This window comes from Saimiri boliviensis, chromosome 17 (genome assembly GCF_048565385.1).
Source record: "Saimiri boliviensis isolate mSaiBol1 chromosome 17, mSaiBol1.pri, whole genome shotgun sequence".
Classification (NCBI taxonomy): Eukaryota; Metazoa; Chordata; class Mammalia; order Primates; family Cebidae; genus Saimiri; species Saimiri boliviensis.
Window position 1 is genome coordinate 3005016 of NC_133465.1, and position 23246 is coordinate 3028261.

The 23246-nt window shown below is 51.6% G+C and overlaps 2 protein-coding genes across 3 annotated transcripts in view; one reads left to right on the forward strand and one right to left on the reverse strand.

Moving 5' to 3' along the window:
• MYO19 (myosin XIX) overlaps positions 1-21931 on the forward strand; it is a 43228-nt gene extending 21297 nt beyond the window's left edge. Inside the window, 21 exon segments of the mRNA XM_039476497.2 lie at positions 1438-1570; positions 2538-2607; positions 3180-3282; positions 3987-4083; positions 4223-4299; positions 6042-6132; positions 6570-6741; positions 8326-8399; positions 9503-9624; positions 9927-10040; positions 10302-10478; positions 10823-10975; positions 11993-12100; positions 12642-12712; positions 13421-13524; positions 15369-15535; positions 15645-15774; positions 18878-18963; positions 19469-19765; positions 21580-21699; positions 21702-21931. Of these exon segments, the coding sequence (XP_039332431.1) occupies positions 1438-1570; positions 2538-2607; positions 3180-3282; positions 3987-4083; positions 4223-4299; positions 6042-6132; positions 6570-6741; positions 8326-8399; positions 9503-9624; positions 9927-10040; positions 10302-10478; positions 10823-10975; positions 11993-12100; positions 12642-12712; positions 13421-13524; positions 15369-15535; positions 15645-15774; positions 18878-18963; positions 19469-19765; positions 21580-21699; positions 21702-21845 (2610 nt within the window). The 3' untranslated portion in view covers positions 21846-21931.
• Positions 21932-22155: 224 nt separating this feature from the next.
• Positions 22156-23246, reverse strand: part of ZNHIT3 (zinc finger HIT-type containing 3) — a 35909-nt gene continuing 34818 nt past the window's right edge. For both annotated transcript variants that reach the window (XM_010339694.3, XM_074388067.1), the window contains exon 6: positions 22156-22762. In XM_010339694.3, the coding sequence (XP_010337996.1) occupies positions 22581-22762 (182 nt within the window). In that variant the 3' untranslated portion in view covers positions 22156-22580. The remainder of the gene's footprint in view (positions 22763-23246) is intronic.

Sequence of the window (23246 nt, forward strand, 5' to 3'; positions counted from 1 at the left end):
GCTACTGAGGAGGCTGAGGCAGGAGAATTGCCTGAACCCAGGAGGCGGAGGTTGCGGTGAGCCGAGATCGCGCCATTGCGCTCCAGCCTGGGTAACAAGAGCGAAACTCCGTCTCAAAAAAAAAAAAAAATACAAACTGCTAAAGATCACAGAAGAAGAACTATAACCTGAATAGCCCCTGTTTCTGAAAGAAATTGAAGTCATAGTTAAAAGCCTTTCCACGGGCCGGGCGCGGTGGCTCAAGCCTGTAATCCCAGCACTTTGGGAGGCCGAGGCGGGTGGATCACGAGGTCAAGAGATCGAGACTATCCTGGTCAACATGGTGAAACCCCGTCTCTACTAAAAATACAAAAAATTAGCTGGGCGTGGTGGCGCGTGCCTGTAATCCCAGCTACTCAGGAGGCTGAGGCAGGAGAATTGCCTGAACCCAGGAGGCAGAGGTTGTGGTGAGCTGAGATCCTGCCTCCCGGATTCAAGGGATTCTCCTGCCTCAACCTCCTGAGTAGCTGGAATTACAGACTTATGCCACCATGCACGGCTCATTTTTTTGTATTTTTAATAGAGATGGGGTTTCACCGTTTTAGCCAGGATGGTCTCAATCTCCTGACCTCGTGATTCACCCACCTCAGCCTCCCAAAGTGCTGGGATTACAGGCATGAGCCACCGCGCCTGTCCATCTTCAATACATTTTTTAAATTTCTGTGCTTTGGTTTCATTGTTTTATTTTTCTTTTTTGTTTTGTGGAGACAGAGTCTCGCTCTGTTACCCAGGCTGCTGTGCAGTGATGCAATCTCAGTTCACTGCAACCTCTGCCTCCCGGGTTCAAGCAATTCTCGTGCCTCAGCCTCCTGAGTAGCTGGGATTACAGGTGTGTGCTACCATGCCCAGCTAATGTTTCGTATTTTTAGTAGAGACGGGGTTTCACTATGTTAGCCAGGATGGTCTTGATCTCCTGACTTCGTGATTTGTCTGCCACGGCCTCCTAAAGTGCTGGGATTACAGGTGTGAGCCACTGTGGCCACCGTTTTATAAACAATTGTATGTTCACACCTTTGCAGAGTTTGCAACAAAACATACACAGAAAGCCTTGATAGTTCATTGCCTGCCACAGAGTAATCAGTATTAGTGGTGAGGCCTCACTGACACTCACAGAGGCCTCATAGCCTGCTCAGATCAGGGGGATTGTTCCTTCTCTACCTCTGGCCCCCTTGTTTCGTTGTGTATCTGCTGGAGGTAGCAGAAGCAGATGTCCGCCCCCATTTTACAAACAGGTAGAAGAAGTGCTTTGCCTAAGGCTAGGGTTGAATTCTGCCTTCACATGTTTTGTCAGCAACACGCTGGTGGAGAAGAGAGCTCTGGTGGGCACTGTTCTCTCAGGCAGGCTCAGAAGTGGGTGGGAACATGGATACAGTTCCCACAGGGCTGTTTCTGCCATAGACATGGACGTCTCGCTGCCTAATGAAGTTCTATGCTGTGGTGGCCACCTCACCCGCATCTTGGGAGAGCCACAAGATTGCAGAGAGGATAGAACAGAGGATCCTGAAATCCAACCCTGTCATGGAAGCTTTTGGTGAGCCCGGGCTCCTTTGCACAGTATCTCAGTCCCATTTCCTCTGGGGTTTTCCACCTTCCAGGGAGAGGGGCAGTTTTTTGAGACCCTCTCTTGGGTGGGGTTGGAGGATGAGTGCATCCTTCACTGCCTCAGGTCCCCAGCATGTTCCCTGGTACTAGTACTCAGCATCCTTCTAACAGAGGTCGTGTCATTCAGTCCTTCTCTCCTCCTTCCAGCCTAGGCACACATAACAGTGGTGCTGGAGGAGACCGGGTGGCTTAGTTTGTCCAAATTCTTTTCTTTCTTTCTTTCTTTTTTTTTTTTGAGACAGAGATTTGCTCTTTTTGCCCAGTGGCATGATCTGCAACCTCTGCCTCCCGGGTTCAAGCGATTCTCCTGCTTCAGCCTCCCGAGTAGCTGGGACTACAGGCACCACCATGCCCAACTTAATTTTTAGTAGAGATGGGGTTTCTCCGTGGTGGTCACACTAGTCTCGAACTCCCTACCTCAGGTGATCCACCCGCCTCAGCCACCCAAAGTGCTGGGATTACAAGTGTGAGCCGCTGCACCTGGCCCAAATTCTGTCTTTCTATCCAGTTTCCTGATGGTTCAAAGAAGGGCACTTGTCTAGGGATACAAGGCAATTAGTATTTGTGTTGGCACTGGAACCCAGATGTGCCTTCCTGTCTATAGTCAGTAATGATAGTTGATTGGTTTTGACCTTTCCCTTCAAAGAAGACAGTCCCTGACTACCTAGGCTTGCTCATTCCAATTTCTTGCCAGGAAGTTCTTCTAACTCCCCTGAATCCCACTTGCTAAAGACGACCCATTTCTTAGTCCTGCCCCCTTGTGATATGAAAACCAACAAAGGGGCCTTTAGGTGACCTGAGCATAGGGACATGACCCCCAGAGACCTGCAGCCACCTTGGCTTATGAGGACTCTGCACACCCAGGGGAGTGGAATAAACATAGGTATGATCTGTAGGGAATGCGTGTACGCTGAGGAATAACAACAGCAGTCGCTTTGGGAAGTTCATCCAGCTCCAGCTGAACAGGTAACAGCTGCTTTCATCCTGGCTAGTGGGAGGACTGGAGTGGGGAGGTTGAAAGTGGCTGGGGCAGTATCTGGCCTAGGACACCCCTGTGGGCAAAACCCTGCTCTTCCTGCTGTGTGTGTTTACCTCAGGTGTGAACCCTGAGAGTGATCTTCACACCTGGAGAACTGTAGCTCCTCTCCCCTTGGGGAGCCCTAGGGCAGTACACTTATTCAGGCCTGTGTTCCTCCTGGCTTCTACCCTTGCTCAGGGACTTCTAGGTAAATTGCCACCTCTTTGGGCCATATCCCTAAGCTTGAAGCTGGGACTTTGACTCCTGTCTTGGAGTGGAGCAAAATGATGTGCAGAGGCCTTGGCCCTGCCCACCTGAGCTAGATGCAGGGGAATATTTCAGGACACCCAAGGACATTCTGAGTGGTCCCCAGCCCTCAGTGCCCATTGGCTAAGGAGAAGAGCTTGGCAGTTTGTTGCTAGGTGGCAGGCAATCTGGCACACCCAAACTGCCAGATGTGGCTATTGAATGAATGGGCAACTAATGGGCTCTGCCCGTGTGTACCCTGTGTGTGTCCCAGGGCTCAGCAGATGGTTGGAGCCGCAGTCCAGACCTACCTCCTAGAGAAAACTCGAGTGGTCTGCCAGGCTTTCAGTGAGAGGAACTTCCACATCTTCTATCAGGTTTGTGCCAAATGGGACCCACAGCCCCCCAGACGCACGGCAGGGGTGAGTCCATGTCTTTCAACCCCAACCCCCCAGAATGTCCATGCCTGGCTTCTTCACCTAGCTTTTAATGGAGCCACCACTTTCCTGCAGACTTCATATGCATCGCTTCTACCTCACACTGGGCCTTGGCTCCCAGCACAGTATGGCCTGGGGGTATGTTTTACCTTCTCCATCAGAGCAGAAGGTCCTGGAGGCTGGGACTCTATCTCTAGGGTGGAAGCTGTGTCACCCTTATTCTATGAGTTCTCCTGGAACGGCATCTATCTCTAACAGAATAAGGGCTTCCCTAGAGTTGTGCCTCTTCCATCGGACTGGGAGTCCCCCAAGGCACAGATAGGGTGTCTCACTTGCTCTCAGAATCGGAGCAGCCTTAGGTGATGCGTCCCAAGTCAAGACAAGGGTCTCCCCAGGCAGGACTAGTCCTTTCTTCACAGACTGCAGGTTTCCCCAGAGCAGGCTGCTTTTGCCTCAGGTTGGAGGCATCCAGGCTATGTTTATGGCATCTTTCACCTCTGTACCTGCCCTGGGCTCTGCAGGGACCGCTGAGCCTTGTGATGTTGCTATCATCTGTCACTCCTCTTATCCCAACCCCATGCTTATCCAGGCCTGGGCTTTGTCTCGAATCCCCTACCCAGCCTCCCACCCACCCTTCTCCACAGATTTGCAAAGGAGCCAGTGAAGACGAGAGGCTCCAGTGGCACCTCCCTGAGGGAGCTGCCTTCTCCTGGCTGCCCAACCCAGAGAAGAGCTTAGAAGGTAGGGGGAGCCCCACCCAGCATCTTGTGCTGGCCCAGCATCACCCACCCACTCTGCACGGAGCCTGCCTCTCTCGCCCCTTGCTGCTGCTGCCGTCCTCTGGCTCTGACGGTGGGCTGTGACTTGGATTCTTTTTCAGAGGATTGTTTTGAGGTGACCAGAGAGGCCATGCTCCATTTGGGTATTGACACCCCTATCCAGAACAACATCTTTAAGGTCAGAAGAAAAGCTGCACCACTTATGTTTGGCAGGGATGATGGGCAGCCCCTTTCATAGAGCCCTGCCCTGGACTTGGAGTTGGTCTTTCCCTGGGCATCTAGGACTTTGGGCCCCTCTGTGCTGTCTGCAAGGAATCGGCCACCTCTCTGTGCTGCTGAGTCTGGAGACCAGGTGGTGGGGTGGACGGGGCATAAGGAACAGCGCAGAGTACAGGATGCAGTAAGTGATCCATAGGGGCAAAAGCAAGATCCTATGATTAGCAGATGAGAGAACGAGTGAGGCCACTCGCTTGTTGAGCACGTTAAAACTTACAAGTCAGGTTCACACCTCTCGGCTCACTTGGTTTTTCTCAACGGTCCTCTGTTCGTGGAGATTATTTCCCTTTATGCCTGAGAAAACCAGAGAGGTAAAGTGACGTGCCCAAGGTCAGATACCACCAAGTGATACAAAGTACCAGACATAGTGATTCCAAATTCCCATCCTCTCTGTCTTCCCCCTACCCATGCCCTGTTGTCCTCTGGGACATGAGGCTGACCCAGGTGAGCTGGGCTCCCCTCAGCCCCACTAGGGAGGCCTCCCTTCTGTCTTTGCTGGTAGAGCTGACTGCTTCCTCTCATCTTCCTCACCCTCTAGAGCAGCAGGACAGGGATAGATAGGATGGGCTGGTAGTCAAGACAGGGAGGTAGCAATGCAGCAGTAAGTGACCCTCACCTCCAGATGGGGCTGCTCAGGCACTGCCAGGTAGGAGCCTGACAGAAGGACAGCACCTGGGGACAAGCCCAGGATAAATGAACAACATTAGACGTCGGAGCAGGAGTGCTTCAGGGGTGGCATGACCTTCTGCCAGAGTCCTTCTGCCTAGTGGGCATGGCAGTCTTCTGGAGCAAGTTGTGGCTTGAAGACCCATAGCACGTGGAGGTGTCCTGCCTGGGACCATATGGGAGTGGTGGGTGGGATCCCTGAGTCAGGTCTGAAGGTTGGTGTTTTGTTTGTTTTTTTTGTGCTATTTTTAGTAGAGACGGGGTTTCACCGTGTTGACCAGGCTGGTTTGAACTGACTTCAGGTGATCCATCCACCTCAACCTCCCAGAATGCTCAGAGCCACCATGCCGAGCTGGGTCTGAGGGTTTTGAAGTTGCTGGGCCTTGGTGGGGCAAGGGGAGCTTCTGTCTATAGCCCCTGGGGGCTCGTCTGTGTGGAACACTGAGTGCAAAGGCAAAGAAAGGGGCACCCACCGGACAGAGACCAAGGTCACAATTCCTCCAGCAGGCTGGGCTCTAAGAAGCCTGACAGTGTGAACGGGCTCAAGGAAGTAGAGCCAAGCCTCCAGCAGGCACACAGAAGCAGCCCTGCCCCAGCTACCAATCTATTCCTAGAGAGCAGGGGCCAGAGAGGTAGAGGGTGGGCGGGCATGAGGACCCCACAGGCTACCCCAGGAGGCATCTGAAGTCAGCCTGGATTCTCATCCCGTTGTTCTCAGGAAGCACATGTCCTCAGTCTCACCTGTAATAGGCAGTGGTGTAGTACATACCTTACAGGTTGTTAAAAAGATGCAATGATGGCGATGCACGTAACTTGTATAGAATTGTGCCTGGCAGAGATGGGCACACTTGGACCATGATCAGGAGCTGTCCTTCTGTTATGATTGTACTCGGCAGGAGAACGGTCCTTCCCAGAGTTGGCCCACCTCACGCCCTCTCCTGCTTCTCACCATCCTTTTCTTCCCCCTCACCGCCCCAGGTCCTGGCTGGACTGCTGCACCTTGGCAATATCCAGTTTGCTGCCTCCGAGGATGAAGCCCAGCCCTGCCAGCCAATGGATGATGCCAAGTGTGAGGCACAAGGGTGTGGGATAGGGCAGGCCCCATCAGGACGGTAGCCAGCATTGCTGGGGTTGGGTGGAAGGCCAGACGGTGAGAAAATTGGAATCTAATGCCCTTAAACCACCCACCATAGGGTCCGGCCCTGGATCATTTACTCCTCACTCATCTCTGGTGAGGCAGATGGTGTCGTTCCCATCTTTAAAGATGAGAAAATGAGTTAGAGGTTTGTAAAGTGATTTGTTCCATATGTGGCAGCATGAACTGGTACCTGAAAGTGCTGGGTTTGAGTTTCAACTGCCACTTACAGAGTCCTTTGGTGAGTCACTTCGCTTAGGTTTCTTCTGTCCAGTTCGGCAAGTCATGGTCCTGCTGTGATGACTTCACAGTGCCTCATGAAGAGGACTGGATGCAGACTGATTTGCCTAAGGAGAATTTGTCCCTCCCAGGCTCTGTCAGGACGGCAGCCTCGCTGCTGGGGCTTCAAGAGGATGTGCTGCTGAAGACGGTGCTGATTAGAACCATCAGGGCAGGCAGGCAGCAGCAGGTGTTCCGAAAGCCCTGCCCCCAGGCCGAGTGTGACACCCGCAGAGACTGCCTGGCCAAACTGATCTACGCGAGGTGAGCAGTTACTCTGTCCTCTGCCCTCCCAACAAATGCTCTTCCTGTTCGGGGTTGGACCAGACAACATCACACAATGGGCACAAGCCCAGGGTGGGGAATGAGACAGACTGGCCCCTCTCCCTGCTCCTCAAACCCCTGGACACGGCAGAGCATGGCTCCCAGGTTTTCCCCAAGCAGCGCCTGTGGCCTCTTTATGAATGGGAAAGTTGCTACATTCCTGGCCAGGATTCAGCTCATTATTAAAGCTCAGGAGCCTGCTTTAGCCTCAGCAAGGTGAAAAAACCCTGCTCCGCCCTCTGCTGTCAAGGCAGGCCCCAAAGGTGATCTGGAGCCTTCGCAGTTCCAGCTTCAGATCCTTGGGTGAATGGGCCCCTCTGTCTCCCTGTGCCCTTGTACGTCACCTGGGAGTCTGATAGATTGTGGTAAAGCCAGAGGCTCAGCCCACAGCATGTAGCACAGTGGTGGAGGTAGGGTCCTGGCCTTTTCTGGTAGGTTACATGGGTACCTCCACCCTCTGGCCATGTGGTTAAGTATGATTTCTCACCTTGAATTCTGAGATTCTTTGGCGGGCCTTAAGGGCATCAAGGGGCCCAGAATCTTCTGAAATTATGAGCCAGAATGGTTGTATGTGTATGCATGTGCATATGGGACCTTGGGTGCCTTTCTGGAGAGACGGTCCCCTGCTTTTCATGAATACCACAAGAGCCTGAGAAGCTCTGCCGAGGGAACAAGGTCCTCTGAGCTGAAAATAGCCCTGGTCATCTGGGCCCAAACTGAGTCCATTTCAGCAAGAGACTGCCTCAAAGCTAATATCGGGTCACAATTTGAGGTCAGCCTTTGCCTACAAGTCACTACAAGACGAGCAGGTAAAGTGTGATGAGCACAAATAGAGTGAGCTGCTGACCACAAGACATTTGCACAGCCCCTGTTGCAAAAGGAGCCAGTTTATTTACTGAAGTGAAAAAAAGTTGCAGAACAATTACTGTAAGAAACATTGTGAGGAAGAAACCCCTGCATAGTGTTGTACATGTCAGCGTCTTGTGTGGTAGCCTCATCTTCTCTGGGCTGTTCCCGTTTCTACAGTGGAGGATGCCATTGTTGACCTCCGGACTGGGGGCCCACTTGTGCAGGACCGCGTCAGGGGGTATGCTAGGGCCTTGAGCTCTGGGCTCCACAGGTAGTTTTGCAGGGGTGTTCAATGAACTCAGTTATTTACAAACCATACCCAGGCTCGTCTGCCCCTTCCCAAGACATTAGCTAGGTCTCAAGCCATGTGACTTGGGAAATCCATTCCCTGCCCAGCCTAGGAGTTGAGCTGGTCCTGTGCTCAGTCTTCCTGGAAGGGCATGCCAGGTTTGTATGTACCTGGAAATATGCATGTCCATGTTTCTGTAGCCTGCATCTGTAGTAGGTCAAGAAGTAATGGGCTGGAAGCAGGAGGAGAGGATTTGGCTTTGACCTGTCAGGCTCAGAATATAAGGCCCCCCCAGGGTATAGCATCCTGATGGGGGAAGCAATTTTACCACCCCTTTGACTCAGCCTGACCCTCTCTCACCAGAGTCCACTCTCTTCCCCCAACAGGCTGTTTGACTGGCTGGTATCAGTGATCAACAGCAGCATCTGTGCAGACACCAACTCATGGACCACTTTCATAGGTAGCAAGGGCTCACTATGTTGGGAGCATTCCAGACAAAGGGCAATAAAGCCTTGGATGGAGTGGCAGGAGCCCTGGGTCCACCGTGTGACTCTGGGCAGCTCCTTTCCCTTCTTTGTACTCATGTCTCCTCTTCCATCTGCCTGCCAGCGTGGGGCAAGATCTCTGCTCTCCAGTACCCACATGTGAGCAGTCTGTAACTCTCCAGACAGACTTAACGTTGCCTTGTCTGAAGGAGCCCTTTTTCTCCCCAGAGACCCAACTCTAATTGCAGGAGAATAGTGGGGAATGGGGGAAAGAGCTGGATTAGAAGGGACTTGGAGGCTAGCACAGTGGCTCACACCTGTAATCCCACCATTTTGGGAGGCCAAAGCTGGAGGATCACCGGAGGCCAGGAGTTGGAGACCAGCCTGGGCAATATAGCAAGATCCCATCTCAAAAAAATTAGCCAGGCATGGTGCTGCATGCTTGTAGTCCCAGCTACTCAGGAGACTGAGGTGGGAGGATCACCTGAGCCCAAGAGTTTGAGGCTACAGTGAGCTGTGATCATGCCACTGCTCTCCAGCCTGGGCAACAGAGCAAGACCCTATCTCAGGGAAAAATTTTAAAAAGGGACGTAACTGAGGGAGGTCAACACCATTGTAACTCTAGGTGGGACAGTCAGGTATAGGAGGAAATAAAGCTTAAAGGCATTTGCTCATGGAATGGTGGAATTCTAGCCATAGGTGGAAACCAATGCCCTCCAAACTAGATTTAACACAGAAAATGTTCCCTGGGACCTGGTTTCCTCACAAGAGGGGCCTGTCAGGACCAGAGAATTCAGAATCAAAAATGGGCCTGATGCCCGGGCTGTCTTCACGCCTCATTTGGGTTTCTTGCCTGCTCTGAGCTCCCCAGGGGAGTGGGGTAGAGATGGGAGCCACCTTGGGTGGAGGCTGGGGAAGGTATGTTCTGCCTACCGCGAATGTCATGCTCACTCAGCCTCATCCCCAGGCTGCCAAGTGTATGGCATCGGCAGGGGCCCAGTCACCCTGGGTTCCTGTGGTCCCCTATCCCCCATCTGCTCCCTGCAGTGGCCCCATGGGTTCTCTGCCATCCTCCCAGGCCTGCTGGATGTGTATGGATTTGAGTCATTTCCCGACAACAGTCTGGAACAGCTGTGTATCAACTACGCCAATGAGAAACTGCAGCAGCACTTTGTGGCTCACTACCTAAGGGCCCAGCAGGTAAGGGATGGGGTGAGCAGGGGTGGGTCCTTCTTTTGGATACTGAATCCCTTCCTGATCTTCCAGTCCCAGCCCTGGTTCTGATCAGAAGCCTTTCGTTCCTTCTTATTTTATTTTTAATTGACAAATAGTAATTGCACATACAGAGTACAATGTAACATTTTGATATACTTCTGTTTCTTCTTTGATGCTGTTCTGGAATATGCTGTGGTACCGAGGCCAGCCATGGATGACCCCTCTGGACCTCAGACCACATCTGCCTTCTCCCACCCCACCCCACCCCACCCCACCTTGTTCTTTAGGAGGAATATGCAGCTGAGGGCCTGGAGTGGTCATTTATCAGCTACCAGGACAACCAGCCTTGTTTGGATCTCATTGAGGGGAGCCCCATCAGCATCTGCTCCCTCATAAATGAGGTGGGGAGGTCAGCTAATGAGTTGAGCACCAGAGTTGGCCTTTGGGTTTTCTGGGGCCTTGATGGTTATCCTGTTCCCTCTCTATGCCTCTCTCTTCCCAGTCTGCCAAATAGATCTGCTAACTGCTGTATTTCCTCCCTCGTGGGGACACTATGCTGCCTGTGTGATGTCTGCTGCTATGGGGGCCACCGGGTGGGGATGGTGAGGGTTGTGGTGAGACACTCTAATTTTGGTGGCTGACTCCCTGCTCCCATCCCACAGGAATGCCGCCTCAATCGGCCAAGCAGCGCAGCCCAGCTCCAGACGCGCATTGAGACTGCCCTGGCAGGCAGCCCCTGCCTGGGCCACAATAAGCTCAGCCGGGAGCCCAGCTTCATCGTGGTGCATTATGCAGGACCCGTGCGGTACCACACAGGGGGCCTGGTGGAGAAGAACAAGGTATGGGCTGGGCCATGCCCTGTGGGGCTTGTGAGAAATGAGATCCTGGACCTTTGCTATGCTGACATAGTAGTTTATCATTGTGAGTCCTTTCTTTCCTGACCTCTTCCCAGAATCCAGTATCACCTTCTTGGGCAAGGTCTCCACCAATCAAGCTTGACCTGCCTGGAGATAACCCATGTTAGACAGGGTCTCCAGGTCTCTGGTCGTCCAGAAGACCTTTTCTCGGGCTCGGGCCCTGTCCCACCTGGAAGCCCTGTCATCTGTGGCTTGGGTGAGCAGTGGATGGCCCTGGGCAGAAGCTCCACCTGCCCTCACCTGCTGCCCTTGCTATTTCCCAACAGGACCCCATCCCACCTGAGCTGACTGGGCTCCTGCAGCAATCCCAGGATCCCCTGCTCTTGGGGCTGTTTGCTACTAACCCCAAAGAGAAGACCCAGGAGGAATCCTCTGGCCAGAGCAGGGCCCCTGTGTTGACCGTGGTGTCCAAGTTCAAGGTGGGTCTGATGTGCTGATGGGAGGTGCTTGGTTTACTCCGCAGTTTCACAAATATTTATTTAGCACCTGCCAGGATTGGTGCTGTTTGCTGGGGAGCAGCGGCAAGTCAAGTAGATGTGGTCCCAGTCCCCATGGAGTTTATACTTCAGTGTGGAAGACAGAAGCAGAAGTAGACAAATAGGCTATCAGCTATAATATGATGGGAAGCCAGGGGCCTTCTGATGGGTACTCATGAGAGGATCAGCTACATGAGCCTCTTTGACATGGCTCATCCCCAGCTCTCTAGCTTCATGCTCAAGCCCTACCCTCACTTCTCTCACATCGTCTGCTTTCTATGGTCCCCTCAGCCCTTGCATGTACTGCCTCACCTTCCTGGGATACTCTTTGCTGCTGCCCCATCAGCTCCAACTCACTCCCTTCCTTCACACACCTTTTCCTAGTTTAGTCTTTCTCATCCTTCAGACTTTAGCTTTATCACCACCTCCTTAAGGAGGCACCCTTGAAACCAGGTTTGATTCGCACATTCCTCCCCAGCCTCAGACACACCCCCAAGGGCGTTCATCCATGTGTAGCCCATTGGACTGAGCTCTGACACAGCAGCAGGCAGCTTGTGGCACAGCCTCCAGCACACAAGATGAGCTGAATAGTAACAGTTGTTGCTTGGATGAATGGCAGGGAGTTTCGAGATTGTTTTTGTTTAAGAAGATTGCTCTGGGGAGAAGTGGGGAGGGGAAGGAGGAGGAGATTGCATTCAGGGAGACCAGTCAGGGAGGGTCACAGGTTTAGATGGGTCCCTGGAGGCAGAGGTAAGAAACGCATGGGAAGTCGGGAGAGGAATGTGCTCTGAGCCGGCTCATTGAGAGCCTGCAGCGCAGTCATCCCTGCATAGGAGATTCCTGGTCTCAGGATCCTGGAAGGGCCCGCTGGAAGCATTTGATGTAGTTACTAACCAGAGCCCAGCTGACAGCCCTGGGCACCCCCTCTCCCTGCCTAACCCCATGATCTCTCATCTGCAGGCCTCCCTGGAGCAGCTCCTACAGGTCCTGCACAGCACCACACCCCACTACATTCGCTGCATCAAGCCCAACAGCCAGGGCCGGGCGCAGACCTTTGTCCAGGAGGAGGTAATTCACACTGGGCCAAAGCTGCTTTGCACCAAGCCCCACCTGGCCAAGGCCCTGGAGAGATGAAGGGCAGGACATCTCCAAATGGAGTGAACAGAGGTGGTCTCTCCAGCCAGACCTGACACGAGAGAGGGCCCATCTCCCTTGGTGTGGCAGGGCCGGTTGTGTGGTCCGTGCACACTGGCCTAGCCAGGGAGGCAAGTTCCATTACATCTTGTTCTCTGAGCCATATGCCCAGATGAGAGACTGAAGCTACCCAGAGGAATGGGTTTCTCTTGTGATTAGGTGAAAGTCTGCATCACCTTACAGTCCCCACCCAGTGGGGGACTTGGAACCACCAGGGCGCCTTCTAGCAAGGAGATGATTTTTCAAGGTCCCTTGATTTCTCACTGCCCCAAAGAGATACCCCCATTAGCCAAGCATTGGGAGAGCCTGCAGCAGCTCAGCACTGGCCAGGGCCTAAGAAGGGCTGAGAAGGAATGGCATTTCTGGCCTGCTGGCCCATGCTGCAGGTGCCTACCCTGTCTCTCCACCCTTGCAGGTCCTGAGCCAGCTGGAGGCCTGTGGCCTCGTGGAGACCATCCACATCAGTGCTGCTGGCTTCCCCATCCGGTGAGTGGGCTCGATCATGGCACAGGGCAGGGCCAGTGTGGGCTGGGGCTGGGGACACTCACCAGGCAAGAGCCTGCCCAACCCAGAGCGAGATGTGGAGATGAAGAGAAAGAGATTGGCCTGTAGAAGTCAACCGGGAACTAGGGAGCAGCACTCATTCGTTTATCCACTCACTGTGCGCCGTTTTGTGCCCAGCTGATGGCTGTGACAGAAGCCACATTGGTACAGTGTCGGGGACAGAAGCCAGACTCAGGAGGGCTGACAGGCAATTGGGAGGAAGTACAGGTATCAGGTGCTATCAGCTGTTTGAGAAGTGTTGCCTTGATGGGGAGCAAGGAGATGGGAAGGAAGTGGAGGAGACTGTGGGGTCAGAGGGGAGATACGGCCAAGCATGTCTGCATCGTAGGAGTGGTCCAGTTGTTTGGGGAGGGGCCTATCAGCCCCTTTGGAGGGAGGCAGCCTGCAGATCCTCTACTAGTTGCTTTGTTGGTAGACCAAGGCAGCAGGGAGAGCAGACCTATTTAAAATGGCCTTTATGCGCTTCTGAGTAAATGACCTTAGAAATTGCATTCAGTGGGGATACTCAGGGAGGGCAGCACCTTGCTGTGTTCTTAAGCAGATTAAACAGAAGAACTTCTGTTGATCCTGGAGTCATGTACCTGGCTCATAATGAAGTCATTCTCTCCTTCTGCCTGCTTTGGCTTCCAGGGTCTCTCACCAAAACTTTGTAGAACGATACAAGTTACTGAGAAGGCTTCGTCCTCGCACATCCTCTGGCCCCCACAGCCCATATCCTGCCAAAGGATCCCCTGGTGAGTGGGATCCATGTGTTAGTCATTTGTTCAGCCACAGTGTACCGAGCATCTACCCTGTGCCCTATGTCAGGGCTAGAGGCTGAGGCTTACTGGTGAATAAAACACAGCCCTGGTTTTGGTTCAGTAGGGGAAACAGGTTCAAAAAAGACAAATGACATGAAAAGTGGAAAGGCAGAACTATGAACAGGGTACTGTGGATGTGCTGGGGGAGGTATGAATCAGGGAAGGCTTCCTGGAGGAGGTAGTATGTGAGAATAAATTGGATTAGCCAGGTGATGGGTGTTCCACATGACAGGTGTAATCTGAACAAAGTCTTGAAGCAGTGGTGTGGGTATGAGGAACTCCAGGCCATTCCATGTTCCTGGCTCATTGAGGCAGAGATCTGGGGGAGGTGAGGCTGGAGTGGCAGGTAGGGCCCCGTCAAGGAATCTGGACTTTATTTTCTGGGCAGGTGAGCAGGCACTGCAGGGGAGGGAGCAAATGACTCTATCAGCTTCATGCTTGCTGGAGACCACTATGGGGGCCCCGTGGAGGGTCGTGGGAGTGAGACTGCAAAGTTGCCCCCATAGAGAGAACTGAGAAATGTGGGCAGTCAGGAAATGTTTGGAAGAAACTGCTCAGTCTTGGGTAGGGGCTTGACTAGATGGAGAGGGAGAGGGAGAGGAAAGGAATAAATTAACTTAGCCTGGGCAGTGGGAAAAGCAAGAGGAAGAGAGGTTCAAGGAGGCTGAAGAGCCCTGGCGTGGGTGGCTTGAGCTGCAGGTCCAGTGGAGAAGTCTGCAAGGCACTTGGGCAGGCTTTAGTCTCAAGGAAAAGATCTGGGCTGTGGCCCTCATGTGGGGGTTGTCAGCACGTAGATATAACTGAGGCCATGGGAGCCACAGGGCCCAGACACAGGCAGAGGAAGAACAGGCCAAGGACAGGCTGCCGGGGAGCCCTGCCTCAGCAGGACCCCAGCCCAGCACCGCTGGCCCTCACATCCAGCCTTATCCCGGGCCCCTCACAGGCGGTTTGGGAAATACTGCTTTGTTTTCTCCCATCCTGGGCAGTTTTCACTTTCCTTTCACCCTTTCTCCTTTCTTCTCCATGATTTGCTGTCCTGTTCCATGTTTCTTGCCCAAAGCCCTTCTGGCCCCTGATTGATTCTGCTGCTGTTTCTCATCTGTGGTGTCTCCTTTGGCAGCCTTTGTCTCCAGAGAGGCACTGGGCAGCTAAGGTGGTCAGAGCCCTCAGGTAAATCCTCCTCTCCAGGAGTCAGCCCTGTAAACTGTGGGAGGGCAGGCAGTGGGACGTGGGACCTTCGCAGGGCTGGGGTTTTTTAATTAACTTTTAAATGAATTATTTATTCTTTTTATTGGCAATAGAAAATTCCCAAACTAAGGGCTGAGATTGGATCTCCCTTTTCCCATACGTGGTGGGGAGTGAGAGGTTGGGGCTGAGCGAGTGGCCCAGCTGTCCTGTTTGGCTCTCAGGATGTGTGTCTGGGGGCCTTGGAAAGAAATGCTGGCTGAGCAGCCTGGGATTCAAGCTTGGAGGGAGTCACCCTTCCAGGTGTCAAGTACCCTCTGCCAGCCTGCCCAAAGGCAGTAGAGGCTGTGGGACGCCTGAGGACACACAGAAGCAAGTGGGTATTCCAAGGCTCCACAGAACAGCCAGGGTCCTAAGGGACAATATGGGGGCTGCTTGTGGCTTCCTCCAAAAGAGGAATGAGGAAGAAACGGCTAGAGCAAGAACAGCAGGAAAGAGACCTGTAGAGTGCTAGGGAGGCCAAGCCAGTTTCTTCAGGCCACAGAGGCTTGTAGAGATGACCACGCACTGATGCGGCCATCTCCCTCCCACAGAATGGTGTCCACATGCCAAGGAAGCCGCACTTGAACCTCTCCTCCAGGACATTCTCCACACTCTGCCAGTCCTAACTGAGACCAAAGCCAGACCTGGTGACTTGGCCGAGGCCATGCCAACCCCAGTGCACTGTGGCAGGACCAAGGTGTTCATGACTGACTCCATGGTGAGCTTGTTTGCGGATGAGGAGGTTACAGAGGCCAGCTCTGTGCTCTCCTCAGCAGGACGGGGCAGGGGGAGGAGAGGCTGCCCTCAGTGGATGCCCTTTCTCCTAGCTGGAGCTTCTGGAATGTGGGCGTGCCCAGGTGCTGGAGCAGTGTGCCCGCTGCATCCAGAGTGGCTGGAGGGGACACCGGCAGCGGAAGCAGGAGCGGCAGCGGCGGGCCGCCATACTCATCCAGGCTGGTAGGTGGGCAGGCCGCCCGTCAGCACTGCACACGCCCCCACAGGGCGGTGGTTTCCTTTGAAACATGGCTCATTGAGTGTCCATCTCCTGAAGCTGATTGTCCCAGCCTGAAGAGGTGACACGTCCTTGTGGTGCGTTGGGATTCAAATTCCTTGTCCCCCTCAGCCATCATGTCTCTCCAGTTCAACAGAAACCAAGTTACTCCACAAACAAAGGTGCTCTTTAAGAAGTAGAGGCTAAAAGCTTGTCTTTGATTCCTTTCTCAGACCCTGACAGCTGTTCAGGGCAACTTCTTTTTTCCCCTTTATGACAACTCAAACCATTACCTACTGGGCTCTAGGGCTGGGATGAATTTAAGGAGAAGGTTAAAACTAAAGGGGATCATCAAATGAAAAGATGCATTAACCAACATGTTCATAGCAGTCGTATTTTTTGTTTTTTGTTTTTTGTTTGTTTTGTTTTTTTTTTTTTTATGGCTCCATTTATGTTTTATTGGGCCCTTTTCGGCCTGGGGATCCCCCTGCAGGCTGCATCCTGGAGGTGTCTGTGGCCAGCTGAGGCATCCAGCTGCTGCCTCTCAGCTATGTCCAGTTGCCCAGTGGGAAGGAGGGTGGGTGGGCAGAAGGAAGGGGCAGGAGACAGATCATCAGCCCTCCCCGCCCACCCCGGGTGGGGCCCTCCCTGTCTCCGGAAAGGTGGCCCCAGGACGTTTGTTTGTTTTTGAGACGGAGTCTCGCTCTTGTTACCCAGGCTGGAGTGCAATGGCGCGATCTCGGCTCACCGCAACCTCTGCCTCCTGGGTTCAGGCAATTCTCCTGCCTCAGCCTCCTGAGTAGCTGGGATTACAGGCACGCGCCACCACGCCCAGCTAATTTTTTTTGTATTTTTAGTAGAGACGGGGTTTCACCATGTTGACCAGGATGGTCTCGATCTCTTGACCTCGTAATCACCCGCCTTAGCATCCCAAAGTGCTGGGATTACAGGCTCGAGCCACCGTGCCCAGCTAGCAGTCTTATTTTGAAAAAGAAGTGTTAAAACCCAAATATCTAACAATGGTGAAGTCATGGCCAAATTATGGACCATCCCTATGATGCAGCTAAGTGTTTTTGAAGAATATTATAAAGTTAATGGAGAACCACTTCCAAAATGATATTTATACCTAGATGCCAAACCACACATTAAGGGTGATGCCATCCTTTTAAGGTGTGTTTCTCTGTGTGTAGGCATTTAAAAAATTGTATAAGGAAGCTGGGTGCAGTAGTTAATCCTAGCACTTTGGGAGGCCGAGGTGGGAGGATCGCTTGAGCCCAGGAATTCAAGATGAGCCTAGGCAACAGGGGGTGGCTCATCTCTACCAAAAAAAAAAAAAAAAGCTGCCATGGCGGCTCACAGCTCTAATCCCAGCACTTTGGAAGGCCAAGGCGGGCAGATCACCTGAGGTCAGGAGTTTGAGACCAGCCTGGTCAACATGGCAAAACCCTGTGTCTACTAAAAATACAAAAAACTAGTCAGATGTGGTAGTACGCACCTATAATCCCAGCTTCTCAGGAGGCTGAGGCAGGAGAATCACCTCAACCCAGGAGGCAGAGGTTGCAGTGAGTTGAGATCCAGCCTGGGTGACACAGCAAGACTATGTCAAAAAATAAATAAAAATGGGCCAGGCACTGTGGCTCATGCCTGTAATCCCAGCACTTTGGGAGGCCATGGCGGGCAGATCACCTGAGGTCAAGAGTTCAAGACTAGCCTGACCAACATGGAGAAACCCCATCTCTACTAATACAAAAATAGCTGGTCATGGTGACATATGCATATAATACTAGCAACTCGGCAGACAGAGGTTGCAGTGAGCTGAGACCATGCCATTGCGCTCCAGCCTGGGCAACGAGGGAAACTCCATCTCAAATAAATGTAATTTTTAAAAATGGCCAGGCGCGGTAGCTTACGCCTGAAATCCCAGCATTTTGGGAGGCTGAGGCAGGCGGATTACCTTAGGTCAGGAGTTTGAGACCAGCCTGACCAACATGGAGAAACCCTGTCTCTACTAAAAATACAAAAAATTGGCCGGGCATGATGGTGCATGTTTGTAGTCCCAGCTACTCCGGAGGCTGAGTCAGGAGAATTGCTTGAACCCAGGAGGCAGAGGTTGTGGTGAGCCAAGATCGCGCCATTGCACTCCAGCCTGGGCAGCAAGATCAAAACTTGTCTCAAAAAAAATAATTAAAAACATAGGCCAGGCACAGTGGCTTATGCCAGTAAACTGTTCATGCCATTTCACTCCAGCCTGGGCAACAGCGAGACCCTGTCTCAAAAAATAACAAAACGAAACAAAGAATATGCTGAAATTGTAGAGAAGGGAATAAAATTACCATCATTTTATTAATTGGATCAGTTTTTGGGTATGTGGTAGTGTGATCTCAGGAATGCATAAAGCAAACAAATCAACTGAGGATTTTTTTTTTTTAATTTTACTTTTTCTTTTTTTTTTTTTTTAAGAGGCAGGGCTGGAGTACAGTGGCTATTCACAGGTGCGATCACTAATCAGCACAGGAGTTTTGACCTGCTCCATTTCCAACCTGGGCTGGTTCACCCCTCCTTAGGCAACCTGGTCATCCCCTGCTCCCGGGACGTTACCATATTGATGCAGAACTTAGTGCGGACACCCAATCGGCATAGCGCACTACAGCCCAGAACTCCTGGGCTCAAGCGATCCTCCCACCTCAGCTTCCTGAGTAGCTGGGATTACAGGCACATGCCACCGCGCCCGGCAAAAAAAAAATTTTTAAAGGCACAGACAATCCAGACCCCTCCTGTTCCCTGGGTGCTGCCCTGGACTGAGCCTGAGACGGGAAGTGACTGCCTTGCCTTCAGCCAGTCCAGGCTCCCCAGTGCTCCTTCACTGTGTAGGTGTATCCAGATGTGTGGGCAGTGGAAGGAATGTTTAAAAGCCAATTTTGCCTCATTTCATTTGTAGCCCAAAGTAGGCATTCGTTGAAAAAATATATATTTGAAACTTTGACAGCAACTGTGGTTTTGCTGCAGTCAGGTCACTAACACTCTAATGGCCCCTTTATTATCTCTTTTCTGTTTCTGGGCAAACCTCAGCCATTCGTTCCTGGTTAACTCGGAAACGCATCCAGAGGCTACATGCAGCTGCTACAGTCATCAAGCGCACGTGGCAGAAGTGGAGAGTAAGACTTACCCAAGAAGTTGGGGTGGGCAGTGGATCAATTTTGGGGACCAGATGGTGGACATGAGTGGGAATGCTGGCTCTGCCACTGCAATGCACGTGGCCTTGGGCAGGTCATTCAGCCTCTGTGAGCCTCATATTGTATATGCAATGGGCACAGTAACACCTACCCTGCAAGGTGGTTGTGAAGGTAGAGAGTGGTATAAGCAACTCTGGGAATATACCAAACTCTGGGATGTACACTTTAAAAGACTGGGATTTACAGTTCAGCAGTTATGTCTCGATGGGCTGTTACTTTGTTTTCAAGTAGCATAGGTAAGGCCTAAGCACCGTTGCCTGGGGTGTATAGACTTGTACCATATGGAACCAGTTTGGTTCACAGCAGCCAGCTGTTCGCAACCAGGTGCCTTCAGTTCACCTTAAGATGATTTGTTAGTTTTGATTTCCATTTTCTGTTAAGAGGGCTAGATAAATCTAAAGCTATAAAGGGATGTTTGCTTTTTAAGATCAGAATGGCCTGCCTTGCTGCTGAAGAACTGGATGATGTGGAAGAAAAACACCCCTCTCAAGCTCCCGGTTCCCTAAGTACCTCCCCACTGCAAACCAGGCTCCTGGAAGCAGTAGTTCGCCTCTGGCCCCTGGGGCTTGTCCTGACCAACACAGCTATGGGTGTAGGCAGCTTTCAGAGGAAATTGGTGGTCTGGGCCTGCCTCCAGCTCCCCAGAGGCAGCCCCAGTAGCTACACAGTCCAGACAGCACAGCAAGACCAGGCTGGTGTCACATCCATCCGAGCGATGCCTCAGGTACGTTGTGCATGATGGCCATGACAGCTTTGTTCCTGTGAACAGCAGGAACAAAGCCCAGAAGTTCACAGGGGGAAGGAGACTGGCTGGGACAAGATCTGTCCCTAACCTTACTGGGTGAACCAGATGCCTGCACGTCCTAACCAACTGTAGGTTTGGATTATTTACTTTGTTGTAACCGGGAATCTTCCAGAGCCCTTTATCTTTTTAAACTGCCTCTAACTATTTCAGCATCTCTGAATCTCCTTTTAGTTCCATTTCCAAATGCAATACTGCGTTTCTAGCAAGCTCCCAGCTGATGCTCCGTGAACCACACTGTGAGAACCAAGGCTCTAGAGTCAGGAGCAGGAGGTGTTCAAAGTCTGGCCTAGGCCAGGCACAGTGAGTGGTTCACATCTGTAATCCCAGCACTTTGGGAAGCTGAGGTGGGCGGATCACCTGAGGTCAGGAGTTTGAGACCAGCCTGGCCAACATGGCGAAACCCCGTCTCTACTAAAAATGCAAAAATTAGCCAGGCATGGTGGCACACGCCTGCAGTCCCAGTTACTCGGGAGGCTGAGGTAGGAGAATCGCTTGAACCCAGGAGGCAGAAGTTGCAGTGAGCCGAGATTGTGCCACAGAACTTCAGCCTGGGTGACAAGTCTGTCTAAAAAAAGGAAGTTTGGCTTAGGGTAGTAACAGGTCGATTACAGAAAAGAGGAAAAATTTATGAAACGTAGCAAAAAAGAAACTACCCCAAGACTTGAGGGCAAATAATCTAGTCTCACATCACAACTTGGGTTGTGATGAGTTTGTTACCTCAAATGGCACTGAATTTGGTACCATGTTTTCCTCAACTGGTATTGCTGGGTTTTTCTCCTTTTCTAGCTGAGGAAATGGCAAGCAGAGCCAGTGGTCCAAGTCCTCTGTGGGGCTGTGTTGCCCAGGGCGGAGTGCAGTGTGTTCAAATGATTCTCCTGCCTCAGCCTCCTGAATAACTGGGACTACAGGCATATACCACTACACCCAGCTTTTGTGGGGTTTTTTTTGTATTTTTAATAGAGACGGGTTTCACCATGTTGGCCAGGCCGGTCTCAAACTCCTGACCTCAGGTGATCTGCCTGGCTTGGCCTCCCAAAGTGCTAGGATTATAGGCATGAGCCACCGTACCCAGCTTTGTGTTTTTATAATATGAGCAGCCAGGGAAAAGTCAGCCAGCACACTTGGGAAGTCAGTGTCACTCAGGGCTTTGTGAGTCACCCCAGCAAGCCAGGCCTCGCAGAAATAAAGTGGTCAAGGAAAGGCCAAAGTGCGCTGCACTGGGAGGCAGAACCCCAGGGTCTGGGTCCTGGCTCTGCCCCATTCACTTAGGATCTTAGCTAAGACACATTTTCTCAGAGCCTGACTATAAAATGGGCGAATACTCAACCTACTGCGTGGGGTCACAGCAAGGAGTAAGTGAAATGACAAGGTAAAAGGAAACACCGAATTTCCTTTCAGAGGAATTACCATATAGGCCTTAATCTGGGTAAAATCTCCTATGAAAACACAGGCCTGCTGGAGCGTAAACAGAAGGGTAAATGGTTCGATCTTCAGGCTTTAAAAGCAGTCATAGGACTGTGACAGACGTTCCTCTTAGGGAGCACCCTCTCGTAGGCTTTCCTCATGTCTCACACTGAGTGGATGTAATGCTTTCTATTTTAATGCTGCTGTGGCCCCCATGCTAGTCCTTGTCCTACCTCCTTGCATTTCTAGCATCCGCTCTGTGGGGTTGTGAGGCCCTGGCACTCCCAGGAACTGGGGCTAAAGCTGCATCTCTCTCTCTCTCCCCCTAGGGATCGATAAAGTTTCACTGCAAAAAGTCTCCATTGCGCTATGCTGACATCTGCCCTGAACCTTCGCCCTACAGTGTTACCGGCTTTAATCAGATTCTACTTGAAAGACACAGGCTGATCCACATGTGACCTCTTCTGCCTTCACTGAGCTGGGTAATCCTTGGTGCCTTTGTTTCCACAAGGCCTTTTCCTGCCAGCTGCCTTGCCAAAGACATTTAATCAGCACACGGCTGCCAGACTTCCCACAGTGCTCCAAACACTTATGAGTAACGGTGTCAGCTCCAGCCTGGAAGCCAGGGTCCTGTGGCCAGTGCGTCATTGGGCCTGGGGCTCTAGGCTACATCAAGCACTGATGGCGTCAGGGCTGGTAATTACCAAACTAGGGTTAAACATCAGGGTCATGTTTCTCTACCTTCACATATCAAACTCAGCAGCAGTCATGACTGTCACTACAGTGAGGAACCCCATTCCACATAAGCACTTTTGGACGAAAACAGGCAAAGTTGGCCTAAAATTGGCACTGGAATTTGGGCTGGGGAAAATTTTGTAGTTATTTCCTTTAAAAAGGAAGAAAACTTTAGTATTTAATAAGTTGTTGACTTATTTAATGTAATGTCAAACAAATTATGAACCCAGTGTACAATAAAATCACATCTTGATTTTATTTAGTAACACTGTTCAAGTTTAGCTCCATATCAAGCATAAAGTTGATACCATTTATGATGCCTGTCAACGGTACCCAAAGTAAAACCTTTAAGAACCATCTGAATGTCAGGTTTTCTCTCCATAAAGGATTTGCCACCTTAAGGACCCCACATCTGCCTGAAACATAAGCCCACGTCCATGCCTGTAAAGGCCTGTATAGCCTACGTCAGCCAGCATCCTGGAAACTTCTTTTTTACCTGGGGCCCCCCAGACGAGCTGGTCTCCTGGAGAGAGTGGGGGGTAAGCAGGTTCTGGGAGTCCAGCATGAGCTTAAGCAAGCAGCACAGTAGTCCATGTTAAGAATCCTCATTCTTAGATGGTTCCACAATTCTTAAACAGCAGTCTGCAAACTCCACAAACAAGGGTTCTTGCATGCAGGCTCTCATGAGCTTTGCTTTGTCTTCCCCCTGATCGAGACTGACCATCAACTGCCTGAGGTGTGGATTGAGCAATAAGCTTCTTAATGTTGCAGATTCCCCTAAAAATTAACAAGAAAAAAAGCTACTCTGAGTTCAAGTGGGAACACATGGAGATGGTTAAGAAAAAAGAAATGTTTCAAGTGTGATAAAACCACCAGGCATGGTGGCTTATGCCTGTAACAGCAATTAGGGAGGTTAAGGTGGGTAGATCGCTTGAGCTCAGGAATTCAAGACCAGTGTGGGCAACGTGGTGAGATCAGCTTTCAAACTATTTCCACCTTAAATGCAGTAACAGAGACCAGTTCTTGGTATCTTTGTAAACATTGTAACTTCATGCCACTTTAGCTAAGAAAAAATGCTTTATCAGCACAATCACAAAGAAGAGTCAGTGTCACTGACTTTAGATCAGGTGTCCCCAAACTGCGGCCCCCTGAGGCCATTTATCTGCCCCCCACCCCCACCCCCCCGCCGCACTTCAGGAAGGGGCACCTCTTTCATTGGTGGTCAGTGAGAGGAGCACAGTATGTGGCGGCCCTCCAACGG